The sequence below is a fragment of the Macaca nemestrina genome, chromosome 4 (genome assembly GCF_043159975.1).
Source record: "Macaca nemestrina isolate mMacNem1 chromosome 4, mMacNem.hap1, whole genome shotgun sequence".
NCBI classification, from domain to species: domain Eukaryota; kingdom Metazoa; phylum Chordata; class Mammalia; order Primates; family Cercopithecidae; genus Macaca; species Macaca nemestrina.
The window spans coordinates 16739130-16757132 of NC_092128.1; the positions used below are offsets into that span (position 1 = coordinate 16739130).

At 38.9% G+C, this 18003-nt stretch overlaps 1 protein-coding gene across 2 annotated transcripts; it reads left to right on the forward strand.

Moving 5' to 3' along the window:
* Positions 1 to 10274: 10274 nt before the first annotated feature.
* LOC105471253 (serine protease 58) lies at positions 10275 to 16224 on the forward strand. 2 transcript variants are annotated; one of them, XM_011723611.2, is made up of 6 exons: positions 10275 to 10368; positions 10618 to 10690; positions 12646 to 12784; positions 13013 to 13269; positions 15686 to 15825; positions 15927 to 16224. In XM_011723611.2, exons 2-6 carry the CDS (start codon positions 10651 to 10653, stop codon positions 16074 to 16076), a joined length of 726 nt encoding a protein of 241 aa, XP_011721913.1. In that variant the 5' UTR covers positions 10275 to 10368; positions 10618 to 10650; the 3' UTR covers positions 16077 to 16224. The 2 variants fall into 2 exon arrangements, with proteins under 2 accessions (XP_011721913.1, XP_011721912.1); XM_011723610.3 differs by having other exon boundaries at positions 10282 to 10492.
* Positions 16225 to 18003: the final 1779 nt, after the last annotated feature.

Below are 18003 nucleotides of genomic sequence, written 5' to 3' on the forward strand. Positions count from 1 at the left end.
TGGCCATCAGTTAGCTAATTATAGTACCTTGTGATAACTGCTACAACAGAGATGAGCAGTAAGCTCCATGAACACATAAAATAAAACATTCTGAGTGGCAGTGTCAGGAGAAGTAACACCAGAGAGGCAGACAAATTAGGGGAGGATATTGTAAAACTGAGCACATAGTTTATTAAAAGGTAAAAAAGCATATGAAAGTGTGGTAAAGTCTGGAAAATATATGTAAATAAGCAATCCTTGAGGGTAGAAAATAAATTGTAGAGAAGGAAAAATAATGTAACAAAATATTATTCTATATAGGCAGGCAAAAGTTGGGTGATGAAGGGCCTGACCTACTCTATAAAGGAACTTAGATTTTTTATCTCATAGGAATTAGAGGGGGTGTCATTGAAGCTTTTACAGTAAACAGAATACCATGCAATTTCTGATTTGAGAGATACTAAGGAAATAACATCTGTAAGATTTGTACATACTTACTGTAAGAAGAAAAGGCAAGGGAGGTGTCAGATATAACTCCTAAGTCTTTTGACTTGGACAACAGGTAAGATGGTGATTCTCAAAGATAATATGAGGATAACAAGTGCATTTGTGTGCAAGATATCAAGAGCATGGTCCTGCATGAGGAGACAGGTGGCCTGCTATATTGAAATCCTTTAAGGATGTAGAGGTGGTTATTTCCAGCAGGCAGTTGGAGACAGTGATCTGAAACCCAGATGCTGCCTGAGGAGTGACTAACAAATAGGAGTCCTACATTGGTGGGTGGGAGCTGCAGGGTTTGGGAGGGCTTTCTGCTATGGAGAAGAGCTGTGATGGGTGCTCAGCCCTTCTCGCACACTGGCATATGTTGGGGAGATATGCAGCATCCCATAGTCACTGACTAAAGCATCTTAAAACAGAGACAGAGTTAAGGGGATTCTGAGTGGCCCCCCAAACTTAGGGGTTTGAGTGACATAGGGGAGACCAAAGAGCACCAGGGAGAAAAGGGTCAATGTGACATAGGGACCTTATGTTAAAAAAGAAAAGATGGGCAGAGGAGGCCAGTGAAGATGGGAACAGAGAACCACACCATAGGAGAAAACCTCTGTGGGAGGCATAAAGAGGTTTGAGGTTTTTTCCCTTGAGGGGCGCAGTGAATCTAGGACACCTATAAAGGCCACAGAGGTGAGTGGGCTTTTGGACCCTGAACCTGGATGCCTGAATGTGTTTTCTCTTCTCCTAAAGCAAAAAAACAAAACAAAACAAAACCCACATGTGATGACTCATGTCTATACTCCCAGCACTTTTGGAGGCTGAGGTGGGAGGATTGTTTGAGACCAGGAGTTTAAGACCAGCCTTGGCAACATAGAGAGACCTTTGTCTCTACGTAAAACAGTAATAAAAAAAAACTCCTAACTCATGGGAGGCTGACAGAGGAAGAGGTCGCGGCTGCAATGAGTCATTATTGTGCCACTGAATTCCAGCCTGGGTGACAGAGCAAGACCCTGTCTTTCAAACAACAACAAAAACCAAAACCAGAGAGCTTAGGTGCATCTGAGACCAATAGCTTGTTCTGGCCCATTCACAGAAATTTTCTTTTTTCTCAAATCTAGATACTAAGGCCATTTCATTCACTGTATGACTTTTTTTCTGTAATCCCTGGCCCCATCTGAACAGCACATCCTCAGTTTGCCAGTCTTCTCTCACATTTTCCCCAGTTTCCTGTCTCTGACTCACTGCCCAAAGCACCTTTAATGAATCATGTCTGTATTTGTGCCAGAGGTTTTTTGTGTTTTTTTTTTTATTTCAACTTGTATTTTAGATGCGGGGGGACATGTGTAGGTATGTTACATGGGTATATCGTGTTATACTGAGGTTTGGGGTATGGATCCCATCACCCAGGGAGTAAGCACAGTACCTGGTAGGTAGTTTTTCAACCCATGCCCCTCTCCCTCCCTCTCCCTTCTAGTAATCTGCAGTGTCTATTGTTCTCGTGTTTATGTCCATGTGTGCTCAATGTTTAGCTGCCACTTATAAGTGAGAACATGCAATATTTAGTTTTCTGTTCCTGTGTTAATTCACTTAGGATTATAGAGCTCAACTAATCACTTCTTGTAACTCTTGAATTACATTTTTAGCACTTATTGGCAATCCTATCTTCTCCAAGTAAATTGTTTGTATAATTCTCCGCAGTAGCAATTTCAAACCCTCTCCTCTCTCCTCAAACTTTCAATGCTCACTTTTAGCAGATGACATCTAGTGTGTGATTAGGGAAAAGTCAAAACCAGCAGAAGATACCTCCCTGAAATTGCCACCACCAAAACTGCAAACATACCTGCTTTCCCCCACCTTTTTTCTTTTTCATTCTTCCTGCTATATTGGAAGCAAGACTTCATTATTTACAGCCTCTAGCTCTACCTGTGAAATGGACCCCATCTTCTCTGACTTCCTCATGGACTTGCTTTATTGATTAGCTCCAATTTTCCCTATCTATCACCTTCTTCCTGTTATCATTTAAGGAAAATAAAGCCTCATTCATCTAAAATACAGAACCCAAGGACATGTTTCTTTGACCTACTCTCTGGTTGCCTCCTCTATCTCCTTTGCAGGCAGTTCTTACTTGACAAATCCTGCAAAGTCTGTTTCATAGGATTCTCCTATCTGTGTCTCCTTGCCTGTCTCTCTCTCCATTCTCTTTTTTACATTCCATGTTCTTCTTGGAGCTCTGGTTCATCCACCTGGAGATTTCTTCCCCAGCTCTTCATTTGGCTAACTTCTACTCATCCTTCAAGTCTCAGACTTCACTTCCCAAAGGAGGTCTTCTTCTGACTTTATATTAGGGTCCTGTGACATGTTTCTCTACCTCCCTTTTCTTTTGACATTCATGATGATTATTCTTATTACATCTGTGTCCCCCTCATTAAGCATTATGATGTATGAGAGCAAGCTTCTCATCTCCCTTGCCATGGAATCATTAGTATTGAATACAATGCATCCAGTATGCATTTGTATTAGTTTTCTATTGCTGTGTAAAAACATCACAAATTTAATGGCTTAATAAAAATACACATTTAGGAGGAGTTCAAGAAAAAATGGTGGATAGGAGCAGGACTGGCTTGCAGCTCCCACTGGGAGGGACACAACAGAATGTGGATACCCACATCATGAACTTTTTCTCCAAGAATTACTGCAGGAACATATCAGGAAAGCCAAGAGAATCCACAGACCCTTTGAAGGAGGTGGATTGCCACTGCAGGCTCTGTGGGATAGCCGAGGAACTCTGAAGACAAAGGATATAATCTCTTGGGAGCTCTATGGCCTGAGAAACCTGAATACTTATCCAAAGGTGACCCTAGGGAAAGCTTGTATTGTTCTTATACAATCACAGCTGATGTGCACCTAAAAGCACCACCTCCTGGCTGGAGGCCAACCAACACAAAACCAGTGCACTTAACAAAAATGCAACCAAGGACCTTCACAGAGTCCACTTCACTCCCTGCTACCTCCACTGGAGCGGGTGCTGGTATCCACAGCTGAGAGACCTGAATACAGATCACATCACAGAACTCTTTGGACCAGCCTGGAGCCTGGAAGCTCTTCTGAGTGGCTAGATCCAGAAAAGAAACAACAATCAGTGCAGTTCAGCACTCAGAAAGCCCCAACCCTAGAGGAAAGGGGAGAGCACTGCATCAAGGGAGCACCCCTGTGGGACAAAAGAATCTGAACAGTAGCCCCTGAGTCCCAGATATTCTCAGTGACATAGTCTACCCAAATGAGAAGGAAACAGAAAACAAACCTGGTAATATGACAAAACAAGATTCTTTAATGCCCCCAAAAGACCACAGTAGATCATGAGCAATGGGTTCAAACCAAGAAAAAAATCTCTGAATTACCAGGAAAAGAATTCAGAAGGTTGATTATTAAGCCAATCAAGGAGGCACCAGAGAAAGGTGAAGTCCAGCTTAAAGAAAGCAAAATGTTATACAGGATATGATTGGAAAAATCTCCAGATAGCATAAATCAAAAACAGTCACAACTTCTGGAAATGAAGGACACACTTAGAGAAATGCAAAATGCATTGAAAACTCTCAGCAATAGAATCAAATGCATAGAAAAAAGAACTTCAGAGCTTGAAGGAAAGGCTTTCAAATTAACCCAATCCAACAAAGACAAAGAAAAAAGAATTTAAAAAAAATGAACAAAGCCTCCAAAAAGTTTGGGATTATGTTAAATAACCAAACCTAAGAATAATTGGTGTTCTCAAGGAGGAATAGAAATCTAGAAGTTTGGAAACATATTTGAAGGAATAATTGAGGAAGACTTTCCTGGTCTTGATAGAGATCTAGACATTCAAAAATAAGAAGCTCAAAGAACACCTGGGAAATTCATCACAAAAAGATTATTGCCTAGGCACATACTCAGCAGGTTATCTAAAGTCAAAACAAAGGAAATAATCTTAAGAGTCATGAGGCAGGCTGGGCGCGGTGGCTCAAGCCTGTAATCCCAGCACTTTGGGAGGCCGAGACGGGCGGATCACGAGGTCAGGAGATCGAGACCATCCTGGGTAACACAGTGAAACCCCGTCTCTACTAAAAATACAAAAACTTAGCCAGGCGAGGTGGCAGGTGCCTGTAGTCCCAGCTACTCGGGAAGCTGAGGCAGGAGAATGGCGTGAACCCGGGAGGCGGAGCTTGCAGTGAGCTGAGATCCGGCCACTACACTCCAGCCTGGGTGACAGAGCGAGACTCCGTCTCAAAAAAAAAAAAAAAAAAAAAAAAAAAAAAAAAAAAAAAAAAAAAGAGTCATGAGGCAAAAGCATCCGGTAACCTAAAAAAGAAAATTTATCAGATTAACAGCAGTTTTCTCAGCAGAAATCCTACAAGCTGGAAAGGATTGGGGTCCTATCTTTAGGCTTGTAAACAAAACAATTATCAGGTAAAAATTTTGTGTCCAGTGAAACTAAGCTTCATAAATGAAGGAAAGGTACAGTCTTTCTCAGACAAACAAATGCTAAGAGAATTTGCCACTACCAAGCCAACACTACAAGAAAACTGCTAGAAGGCACTCTAAATCTTGAAACAAATCCTTGAAATACACAAAAATAGAAACTCCTTAAAGCATAAACATCACAGGACCCATAAAACAATAACACAATTTTTATAAAAAGGTATTCAGGCAATAAATAGCATGACGAATAAAGTAGTACCTCATATCTCAATGCCAACATTGAATGTAAATGGCCTAAACGCTCCACTTAAAAGATACAGAATGGCAGAATGGAAAAGAACTCACCAAATTATCTGCTGTCTTCAAGAGACTCACCAAACACATAAGGACTCACATAAACTTAAGGTAAAGGGGTGGAAAAAGATATTCCATGCAAATGGACACCAAAAGTGAGTAGGAGTAGCTATTCTTATATCAGACAAAACAAACTTTAAAGCAACAGCAGTTTAAAAAGACAAAGAGTGACATTATGTAACTTTTTTAAAGGACTAGTCAAACAGGAAAATATCACAATTCTAAATATATATGCAGCTAACACTTGATCTTCCAAATTTATAAAACAATTACCACTAGACCTGAGAAATGAGATAGACCGCAACACAATAATAGTGGGGGGACTTTAATACTCCACTGACAGCACTAGACAGATCATCAAGACAGAAAGTCAACAACAACAAAAAAATGAACTTAAATTATACCCAAGAACAAATGGACTTAACAGATATTTACAGAACATTCTACCCAACAACTGCAGAATATATATTCTTTTCATCAGTACATGGAACTTTCTAATAGGTCACAAAACAAATCTCAACAAATTCAAGGAAATCGAAATTATATCAAGTACTCTCTCAGACCACAGTGGAATAAAATTAGAAATCAACTCCAAAAGAAACCCCCCAAATCATGCAAATACATGGAAATTAAATAACCTGCTCCTGAACAATCACTGGATCAACAATGAAATCAAGATGGAAGTTTAAAAATTCTTTGAACTGAACAATAATAGTGACACAACCTATCAAAACCTCAGGTATACAGCAAAAGAGATGCAAGAGGAAAGTTCATAGAATTAAATGCCTACATCAAAAAGTGTGAAATTGCACAAATAGACAATCTAAGGTTACACCTCAAGGAACTAGAGAAACAAGAATAAACCAAACCCAAACCCAGAAGAAGAAAAGAAATAACCAAGATTAGAGCAAAAGTAAATGAGATGGAAATAAAAACAAAAGAAAATACAAAACAAAAATGAAAAAAAACCTGGTTCTTTGAAAAGATAAATAGAATTGATAGACTATTAGTGAGATTAACCAAGAAAAGAAAAGGGAAGATCCAGATAAGCTCAACTAGAAATGAAATGGGAGACATTACAACTGATACCACAGAAATACAAAAGATCATTCAAGGCTACTATGAACACCTTCACATACATAAACTAGAAAATCTAGAGGAGATGGATACATTCCTGGAAATATACAACCCTCCTAGATTAAACCAAGAAGAAATAGAAACTCTGAACAGACCAATAACAAGCAGTAAGATTGAAATGTTAATTAAAAAGTTGCCAACAAAAAAAGTCCAGGATCAGATAGATTCACAGCTGAATTCTATCAGACATTCAAAGAAGAATTGGTACCAATCCTACTGACATTATTCCAAAAGATATTGATGCTATTCCAAAAAGGGAATCCTCTCTAAATCATTCTATGAAGGCAGTATCACCCTAATATCAAAACCAGGAAAGGACATAACAAAAAAGAAAACTACAGGCCAATATCCATGATGAATATGGATGCAAAAATCCTCAACAAAATACTAGCTAACAGAATCCAACAGCATATTAAAAAGATAATCCACCATGATCAAGTGGGTTTCATACTAAGGATGCAGGGATCATTTAACATCTGCAAGGCAACCAATGTGATATGTCATATAAAAAGAATTAAAACAAAAATCACATGATTATCTCAGTAGATGCAGAAAAAGCATTTGACAAAATCCAACATCTCTTTATGATTAACACCCTTAGCAAAATTGGCAAAATGTGGTATAGAAGGGACGTACCCTAAGGTAATAAAAGCTGTCTATAACAAACCCACAGCCATTATACTGAATTGGGAAAAGTTGAAAGCATTCCCCCTAAGAAATGGAATAAGACAAGGGTGCCCACTTTCATCACTTCTATTCAACATAGTACTGAAAGTCCTAGCCAGAGCAATCAGACAAGAGAAAGAAATAAATGGCATCCAAATTAGTAATGAGAAAGTCAAACTCTCATTGTTTGCTGATGGCATGATCGCATACCTAGAAAACCCTAAAGACTCATCCAAAAAGCTCCTAGAACTGGTATATGAATTCAGCAAAGTTTCAGGACACAAAACTGATGTACACAAATAAGTAGCACTGCTATGCACCAACAGCAACTAAGCTGAGAATCAAATCAAGAGCTCAATCCCTTTTACAATAGCTGCCAAAAAAAATAAATTAATTAATTAACTAAAAAAAGAAAAAAAGAATATAGTTAACCAAGGAGGTGAAATACCTCGACAGAGAAAACTACAAAACACTGCTGAAAGAAATCATAGAAGACACAAACAAATGAAAACACATTCCATGCCCATGGATGAGTAGAATAAATATTGTGAAAATGATCATACTGCTAAAAGCAATCTACAAATTCAATTCAATTCCCACCAAAATACCACCATCATTCTTCACAGAACTAGAAAAAGTAATTCTAAAATTCATGTGGAACCAAAAAAGAGCCCACATAGCCAAAGCAAGACTAAGCAAAAAGAACAAAACTGGAGGTATCACATTACCTGACTTCAAACTATACTTTAAGATCATAGCCACCAAAACAGAATGGTCCTGGTATAAAAATAGGCATATAGCCCAATGGAACAGAATAGAGAACTCAGAAATAAAGCCAAATACTTATAATCAACTGATTTTCGACAAAGTAAACAAAAATATAAAGTGGGGAAAGGACAGCCAATTCAACAAATGGCACTGGGATAATTGGTAAGCCACATGTAGAAGAATGAAACTAGTCTCATCTCTCACTCTACACAAAAATCAACTCAAGATAGACCAAAGGCTTAAATCTGAGACCTGAAACTGTACAATTTCTAGAAGATAATATAGGAAAAACCCTTCTAGACAATGGTTTAGACAAAGACTTTATGATCAAGAACCCAAAAGCAAATGCAACAAAAACAAAGATAAATAGATGGTACTTAATTAAACTAAAAAACTTCTGCACAGCAAAAGAAATAATCTGCAGAGTAAACAGACAACCCTGAGAAAATCTTTGCAATCTATATATCTGACAAAGGACTAATATTCAGAATCGACAAAGTGCTCAAACAAATCAGCAAGAAAAAAACAATCCCATCAAAAAGTGGGCTAAGGACATGAATAGATAATTCTTAAAAAAAAATACATACAAATGACCAAAAAACATATGAAAAAAATGCTCAACGTCACTAGTGATCAGGGAAATGCAAATCAAAACCACAGTGTGATGCCACCTTTCTCCTGCAAGAATGGCAATAATCAAAACATCAAAAAATAATAGATGCTGGAATGGATGTGGTGGAAAGGGAACACTTTTACACTGTTGCTGGGATTGTAAACTAGTACAACCACTATGGAAAACAGTGTGGAGATTCCTTAAAGAACTGAAAGTAGATCTACCATATGATCCAGCAATCCCACTGCTCTGCTCAGTATCTATCCAGACGAAAAGAAGTCATTATAGGAAAAAGGTTCTTGCATACACATATGTCTTCATAGCTTTGCCTTCCCCAGAATGTCATATAATTGGAATTGTATGGTATATAATCTTTTCAGACTAGCTCTTTTCACTTAGCAACATGCATATAAGTTTACTCCTTGTCTTTTCACGACTTGAGAGTTAAGTTTTTTAAATCATAAAATCTCTGAATAACATTTCATTATACGGATGAATCACACTTTGCTTATCCATTTGTCTATTGAAGGACATGTTGGTTTCTTCCAAGATTTGGCAACTTTGAACAAAGACGTTATAAATATTTATGTGTAGGATTTTTTGTGAAGACAAGTTTTCAAATCTTTTGGTGTATCAAGAAGTGTAATAGCTGTGTCATATAGTAAGGTTATGTTGAGCTTAATAAGAAACTTCCAAACTATTTTCTAAAGTGACTGTACCATTTGGCACTCTCATCAGCAATAAATTCTCACCAGCATCAGTTCCTGATACTTCATATCCTCACTAGCATCTGTTTTTTTTTTACTCTTTGGATTTAAGCCCTTCCACAGGGTATGTAGTGGTATCCTATTGTTGTTGTAATTCCCTAATGACATACTAAGTTAAGAAGTTTTTCATATGCCATTTACCATCTGTTTATATTCTCTGGTGTTATCTTCCACATCACTGCAAAATATATCTGTTTGAAGCCCTAAACCTTAATGCAACTCTATTGAAGATAGGGCCTAAAAGGAACTAATTAAGGCTAAATTAGGTTAGAAGGGTGGGACCCTGATCCAATAGGATTTGTGTCCTTATAAAAAGAGTCACCAGAGAGCTTTCTTTCCCTCTTTCTCTCTGTGTGCACAGAGGAAAGGCCATGTGAGGACACGGTAAGAAGGTGATCATCCACAAGCCAGGGAGAGAGGCCTCACCAGAAACTGAATTTGATAGCACCTTGATCATGGACTTCTGACCTCCAGAACTATAAGAAAGTAAGTTATCTGTCATGTAAGACACCTAGACTGTGGTATTTTTTTATGGTAGTCCAAGCAGACTAAAACATTTGGTAAGGATCTTTGGCCCACTTTTAGGTTGTGTTGTTTTCTTAATGTTGAATTTTAATATTTGCTTATCATGAATTATTTAACAGATATGTGTTTTGCAAATATTTGTGTCTAGTCTGTGACATATCTCAATTTTTAGCCCTGAATACTTTGTTTCATAACCATCAGCTTAAGTATCTTTCCCACTAGTCTGTAAGCCCTTGGAAGGTAAGGAAGAAGTCCGTAAATTGAGGCAACCCCAACAGCAAGCACAGATCCTGGCACAAGTTAGATACATAAGATAAATAATTTGCAGGTTGGTTCACAGAATAAATGGATAAACAGTGACATGAAGGAAAAGGTTAACGTATTTTGAAGAGGAGTTTAATGTCAGGCAGAGGAAGCAATGTCAGCTCCACAGGGCTACGTTATGTCCACTGGAGAAAAATACCATCTCATAGTGGGGGATAGCATCACACAGACAGGAGGGGCAGCAGCCCACACATAGTTTAAAGGGGCACCTGCCTGCCAAGGCTGGCAAAAAGGAGACCAGACAGGAGGTGGCTATAGAGACATCATGAACTTCAACTTACCTTAGCTTTGGTACTTTCTTCCCTGAAGACGGAGTGCAGAACTCTGAATTCCAGAATCATTTCAGTCGTATTGGGGACCAGTCACTTGATTCTATTCTTATCTCTCTGACAGACGACACTACGTCCTCCTCTGAGTAATGGACACCATTTCTAAAACTGAATCTTGCTACTAAAATAATTCAGATGATATATTTTTCCAATTCTAGAATCTTGCTTTATTTTATTTAGTCGTTTTCTCTCTCTCTTCCATGTTTTCCAGAGACTGCAGCTAAACTGGGCTTTCAACATCAACATGAAGTTTATCCTCCTTTGGGCTCTCTTGAATCTGACTGGTGAGTGTGTGCATATTTGTCTCTTTACTCACCAAAGAGAAATCCTGGGAAAAGCATGAAAGATGAGTAACAGCGAGAGGTGTCATTCCAGAGCTCAAGTGTAGAATGGTTCTCTGTCCCTCCCCACTGCCCTGTTCCCATCAAGTATCCTCCTGTGATAGTGCCTGCCTGCCTGCCACAGGAGGATTGCTTATGTGCTTTTGGGGGAGGTGTGGACATTGTCACTCAAATACCAGACCCACTCCTAAGAGCTGACTCTGGACCTGCCTGCAACAGAATTGATGTTCTGCACCACAGAGGGCAGAGCAGAACATTGAAGAGTCAGATATCTCCTGGCACAGTTCCTGTTACTCAGGCATAAACCCAGGTTTATGCATAAACCTTCTCTTTCTCTCATACCCCACATTTGATCTCTTAGAAAAACGTTATTGGCTTTATCTTCTAAATGTATCCTAAATCCAATCACATCTCACCATCTCCACTGCTCACAATGATCCAAGCCACCACCTCTTGCCTGGATTAGCAAATTATTCTCCGAACAGATCGCTCTACCTCTATACTTCTGCACTCTACAGGTTCTCCATGAGGAGACTGTCATCACTTCTTTGCACAAATCCTTGAGTGGTTCCATTTGTACTCAGGAAACAAGGCCGAGTTCTTACAATAGTCTACAAAACCCTCCATTCACCTTTGAGCCCCTTTCCTGCTCTGCTCCTCTTCATTCACTCTGGGTCAGTAGCCATGGCCTCTGTGACATAACTGACACAAGCCTCAGGACCCATGTTGCAGCTGTTTCCTCTGCCTGGAGTCCCTTCACCCAGATATTTGACTATGCATCTTCATGTTATTGTTCAACATTGCCCATGAAGTTCTATTCTGATGACTGGTTTAATATTACCTGAGGCTGGATGTGGTGGCTCACGCCTATAATCCCAGCACTTTGGGAAGCTGAGGTGGGAGGATCACTTGAGCCCAAGAGTTTGAGACCAGCCTGGGCAACATAGCAAGACTCCATCTCAATAAAAAAAAAATTCAAAAATTTAAAAATTAGCCAGATGTAGTGGCACACACCTGTAGTCCAAGCTACTCAGGAAGATTGCTTGAGCCCAGGAGGTTGAGGCTGCAGTGAGCCTGATCTTGCCACTGCATTCCAATCTGGGCAACAGAGTGAGATCCTGTCTCAAACAAACAACAAACAAATACCACCTGATACCCCTCCTTCTCCCCCAACACACAATTGGTAATACCTTTCTCTCTTTCCCTGTCCTACTTTTATTTCCATAGCACTAATCAACATTTAACATCATATGTAGTTTACTTGTGTGTTTTTCCAGAGCACTAATCACCATTTAATAACCTACATAGTTTATTTGTGTGTTGTGTTTATTATTACTGAATATATTCATTAATCGTAGTAAATGAGAGCAGGAATATCTACTTTGTTCACTATTTAGCCCAAGCTCCTAAAACAGAGCTTGACATATAGTAGGTGCTCAATGTATATTTGTTAAAACAATAAATTATTTTTCCCCTCCTCAGACTCTTAGCATTTGGTCTGTTCTTGTCGTGATACTTACATAATTCTGTCTTGAGTTGTTGTTGGGAAAAAGAGATAAGACTTATTAAAGCATTCTAAAATTGCTAGTAAAAAAAAATGCATTGACTTAGCATACAACCCACTAAATTGTGGAAGGTATTTAAGAAAGTTTAACATTTAATTTGAAAGACTTTATTGACAACGAAAAAGCTAAACACTTTTTGTTTTTCAAAAGAGATATGTTTCTACCATTTATCATTTTCTTCATGTTTTAGAACAAAGTAAGTCATTTTACAGATTTAGTTTACAGATAAAGTTGCTAGAGAAAAGGGTAGGGGAACTTGGAGCCTATTAAATGACTTTCCTGAAGTTCTTCTAGTGAAATCTTGGAATTTCTTTTCTATGCTTCTCTTTCCAGTTGCTTTGGCCTTTAATCCAGATTACACAGTCAGTTCCACTCCTCCCTACTTGGTCTACTTGAAATCTGACTACTTGCCCTGCGCTGGAGTCCTGATCCACCCACTTTGGGTGATCACAGCTGCACACTGCAATTTACCGTGAGTGATAAGCCTTCAAAGGTATTCCATTCTTTTGGTTCTCAGGTTGGGCACAGACTCTCACTCTCTGAGACCATCTCCCAATTAAATGGGATTAGAAAGGCCTTTGGGAGACATAGGAGGGTACAGAAAAAGGTCTGTGGGGAGGAACAATATAATAATATAGGCTCACAAAGATGGAGAAGCCATCTCTGTTAAGTCCACTCATAAACGTCTATATTGTTCCAGAAAGCTTCGGGTGATACTGGGGGTTACAATCCCAGCAGACTCCAATGAAAACCATCTGCAAGTGATTGGCTATGAGAAGATGATTCATCACCCACGCTTCTCAATCACGTCTATCGATCATGACCTCATGCTCATCAAGCTGAAAACAGAGGCTGAACTCAACGACTATGTGAAACTAGCCAACCTGCCCTACCAAACTCTCTCTGAGAATACCATGTGCTCTGTCTCCACTTGGAGCTACAACGTGTGTGATATCTGTGAGTTCCAGACAACGTTCTCTCAGAATTAGACATGCTTCTACACCTTTGCAACTCTTGGCTTCTTCAATTCTGCCTAGTGAAGCTTTCTTCTAACCACTTTATTCATCCTCTTTCTCCCCTTTCCTTTTCTCTGTACCTCACTGAAGGAGTGCTTCAAGGTTTTTGGGTTTTTTACTCACTCACTGTATCTTTCTATCATTTTCTCTTTCATATATGGTAGAAGCGGTTTTAGTGGAAAGAAAACATTTGTATTCTAATCCTAATTTTGTATGTGACAGCAGATCATTTTACCTTGGAGCCTCAATTTCCTTAACTCTAAAATAAAGCAGACTACGACGTTGTGTATTTTCAAACCATTTCAGGCAATAAAGCAACTTGAAATAAATATCAATGTATTAAATGTAAAATCAATGCATCATATTTTACTAAATGAGATAGAACTTCCTTATGAAAGATTGTAATAAAGGTACACAGTTAAAACTTTAAGAAGAACTTCTGAAGTCAACATTTTTAACTGGTAACATTCTAAGCATTCACTCATTTCTTCAGAAAACTGACAGAGTTCCCATTATTTTTATCAATGAAAATATTCTATACATAAATTGAAACTCCTGAACTAGATATTCTATCTAAGCTTTCTTCTATGCCTCATATTTCATATTCCATAAAAAACTCCCACAACTCAACTCAGCTTTCTGTTTTCTAAGTTGCATCCCCATCTGCCCATTACCCCATCTCCAAATTTTTATGCAAACCCTAATTAACTGCCTATAGTTGTTAATTATGAGAGTTGAGAGTAGTGGTGAAGGGGAGTTGATTAACTTTTAGCAAAATAGAACAATGATATAATCCCTCAGGAAGAATTATTAACGCAACTTTACTCATAAGTTTGAGTATGTATAATACACATCATACACTAGATACTATAGTGTGAAAAGGAGTTTTATTTGAAACAAGCCTGTCAGGTTACATTCATCTATCCATCACCACTTTCTTTTTATAGAAGCCAGTGGGCAGATATATACTTATTCTATCATTGTTGCCATGATTCAAGCCTTTTAAATCTACTGCTTAGTAAATACCTTCAGATTTGGAGCACATTTTCTTGCATATATTAAGAAGTAGAAATTATTTGTCCTCTGACAGTCAATCTGATTTTTGGAAAGAGCCAAATGTCCTTTCAGTGACCAGTATGTTTGATTCATCTGGGTTATGGCACATGGGTCAAAACGAGATATAACTTCAAAAAAAATGCATCTTATTTTTATCTGGCTCATGAAGTAGTTAAGTAAGAATTTCCTACGGAAGTATTCCCAAAAGAAATGTTTAGCCATGAAATTATTGCTTGGAAAATAAAGTGAAGGACCTCAAACATTTTCTTTTCAAGACCTAACACATTATTTTCAAATAAAAACATTAAACATACTCCTCCATTATTAAAAAAAAAAAATCTTAAAATTCAGCACTTCTTCCCAAAGAAACGTCTGTGGAAAGAACATGTGCCACATGTGTTCATACTACTTTGTTGCTTTTCTCATTTTGTTTCAGATTGGACAAATTTTGTTATAAGTGTGCACAGTTCACACTTTGTGGACCATTGACATAAAGAAAAGAACTTTAATTAGGAACCAGGAAACCCAGTTTTAAATCCCAGCTTTACCACATACTAGCTTTATATGTTTAAGAAAACTGTTTTTTCAGTGACTTTTTTGTGCAGATACTTGTTTTTGTTTTGACCTGACAAATGAGAAAGTAGGCCAGATATCTGTAAATTCCTCCAGATTCTAAAAATTACATGTCAAAGGAAACTCTTTGAATGCTTAAATTTTGAGAAAAGTTTTTTTTTTTGAGATGGAGTCTCTTGTCACCCAGGCTGGAGTGCAATGACAGGGTCTCAGCTCACAGCAACCTCCACCTCCCAAATTCCAGTGATTCTCCTGCCTCCCAAGTAGCTGGGATTACAGGCTCTCAGCACCACACTCAGCTAATTTTTCTACTTTTAGTAGAGAGAGGGTTTTACCATGTTGGCCAAGCTGGTCTCGAACTCCTGACCTCAGGTGATCCGCCTGTCTGGGCCTCCCAAAGTGCTGGGATTACAGGCGTGAGCCACTGTGCCCAGCCAAATTTCCAAAAAAGTTTAAAACAAAGTGTTTCATTTCATTGCAGGAGTGTCTCATATTTAGATATAACTTCCAAGAATTTGATCGCTTTTATAAGGTCAGACATTTGCATCATAAGAAATTGTTAATCTGATCATCTTCTGCACCTTCGTTGTCCTAAGTGCCACAGTTCTGATTTCTCTGAATGTTTGATCTCTTTTAATTTCTGATGGCAGGAGAAGAAAAGTTTTTTAGAAGAAAGTTTAATACCTAAGAGAACTCTTAAGAAAGTTTGACTTCTGTCTTTTCTTTAGACAAGGAACCTGATTCACTGCAAACTGTGAACATCTCTGTAATCTCCAAGCCTCAGTGCCGCGATGCCTATCAAACCTACAACATCAGGGAAAATATGCTGTGTGTGGGCATCGTGCCAGGAAGGAGGCAGCCCTGCAAGGTAAAATACTCTCCATGCTTTAATTTTCCCATTTTCTTCCTTCTGTCTTGCCAGAAAGATAACCTGCTTTTTTGTTGCTGTTATTATTGTTTTCCTGGCAGGAAGTTTCTGCTGCCCCGGCAATCTGCAATGGGATGCTTCAAGGAATCCTGTCTTTTGCGGATGGATGTGTTTTGAGAGCCGATGTTGGCATCTATGCCAAAATTTTTTACTATGTACCCTGGATTGAAAATGTAATCCAAAATAACTGAGCTCCTGCGGCAGTTGTGGACCATGTGACACGGCTTGTCTCCATCGTTCAGCTTTAGAACTGAATATAAATTAATTCCTTACATTGCCCCATGCATACCTGTCTCACTTCTGCTAAACAGAATGGGTGCTTGAGCAGTTTTACTTGTACATATCTTCACTGTGATTATTCCTAACAACCCTTCTTGCCTTCTAGATAAGAATGGAAAACCCCAAATTCCTTAGATAACTGAAGTTTATGAAGTGGGAATTATGTTCTCTGTGACGAATTGGTAACTGACATAAAATAAAGACCACTCCACAGCCATTAGACAATGTGTGATTTTGGCACATTACTATGCTGATTGAAAAAAGAAAGTCTAATAAAGAGTCATCTAATTAGAAGTGTAGGGGAGGGCAAAGGTGAGAGGGAGGTATTACACTAAACTTCTCCTTGCCCATACAGCTCTCAATGCCATAGATGGATTCTGGTCATTCATTTTGCAGGATTCTGGGTGTTTGCTGGAGACATGAGGAGTTACCATAAAAGTTAACTGAGGTTTATGACACAGCAGATAAATGGGAAATCAATGACAGATTTTCCTAGTACATACTTGCCTTTTATATAAAGCTAGTTGCCCAGGAACTCCACTTTCTCACTCTATAGTATTTTTTCCTCCCTTCCTTCCTTCTCTTTCAACTTCACCCTGTAGTCTGTTACCTCCTGAGAGTTTTAATTGATAGTTTTACGTGGGGAGGTGTTTTTTTGGCCAGTTGACTGAGTATTTAAAAAAACAAAAACAAGAACAGATTTTAGAGAGTTCAGCCTGTGGCTGCTACAAGTGGACTACTGGTGTCTTTCAGCCCAGCTAGGGAAGAAGAGAACCCCCTCAGGAAGCAGAAGTTCCAGTAGGAAGACTTGATCTCTCCAGGGCTCTAAAACCCCTAAATCAGTAATGCCTAGCTGGCAGTGTGGAGAAGCTAAATTTTGAGTGTGAATTATTAAGTGCAACTGTGAGAGCTTCATCTTCACATATTTTATTAACTGAAATTTTAGTTTGGGAGAAAAATGGTTGGGAGGCCACTTTTCAGAGGAGCACCTTAGCCTCCAAAGATGTTTCCCAACTTGAGCTTGTCCTAAAATTGCAATAGATCAGAGTGATATTGTATAAGGTCAGCTGATCCTAGGTGGTGAAACATGGAAAGGTCACTGGATTTCATGAGCATTAGCACTATCCATAAGACTCCACTAGCACAGTGAGGTGACCTCCTTGGTTGGAGAACACATCATTTTTGTGTGGAATGCAATAAGGCGTTCAGAGAATCCAAGGGATGTGACGCTAGGACAGTAACGGTGATGGGGAAAGAAAATCCAAATTCAGTATATGTTATTTTGAGTGAGGACAAGTAGCTACTCCCTCTGGCCTGAGCTGCACCATGCTGCCCATTTCTTTCTTACTGTACATGTGCTAACAAAAAAGGGAAGATGGAGCTTCCATGGTGGACATGCCTGGCCCCCAGATACACCTTTTCTTCTGGTGTAGCTGCAGGCATCCCCCCATGCAAGTTTCCAGCTTTCTTACCTACGTTTGTAGCTTAATATTTCTGTATGCTCTTTGTTAGGAAAAAAAAAAAAATGAGGCTAGGTGCAATGGCTTACTTACGCCTGTAATCCCAGCACTTTGGGAGGCCGAGGCAGGCAGATCACAAGGTCAGGAGATTGGGACCATCCTGGCTAACATGGTGAAACCCCATCTCTACTAAAAATACAAAAAAAAAAAAAAAAAAAAAAAAGCCAGGAGTGGTGGCGTGTGTCTGTAGTCCCAGCTACTTGGGAGACTGAGGCAGGAGAATTGTTGGAACCCGGGAGGTGGAGGTTGCAATGAACCAAGATCATACCACTACACTCCAGCCTGGGCAACAGTGAGACTCTGTCTCAAAAAAGAAGAA

Bases quoted from the DNA above. Each gene is read 5' to 3' on its own strand.
- LOC105471253 (XM_011723611.2), top strand. From the start codon at position 10,651: ATGAAGTTTATCCTCCTTTGGGCTCTCTTGAATCTGACTG. The intron at 10,691-12,645 runs GTGAGTGTGTGC...TTCTCTTTCCAG, and splicing joins GGCTCTCTTGAATCTGACTG to TTGCTTTGGCCTTTAATCCA. The intron at 13,270-15,685 runs GTGAGTTCCAGA...TCTTTTCTTTAG, and splicing joins CTACAACGTGTGTGATATCT to ACAAGGAACCTGATTCACTG.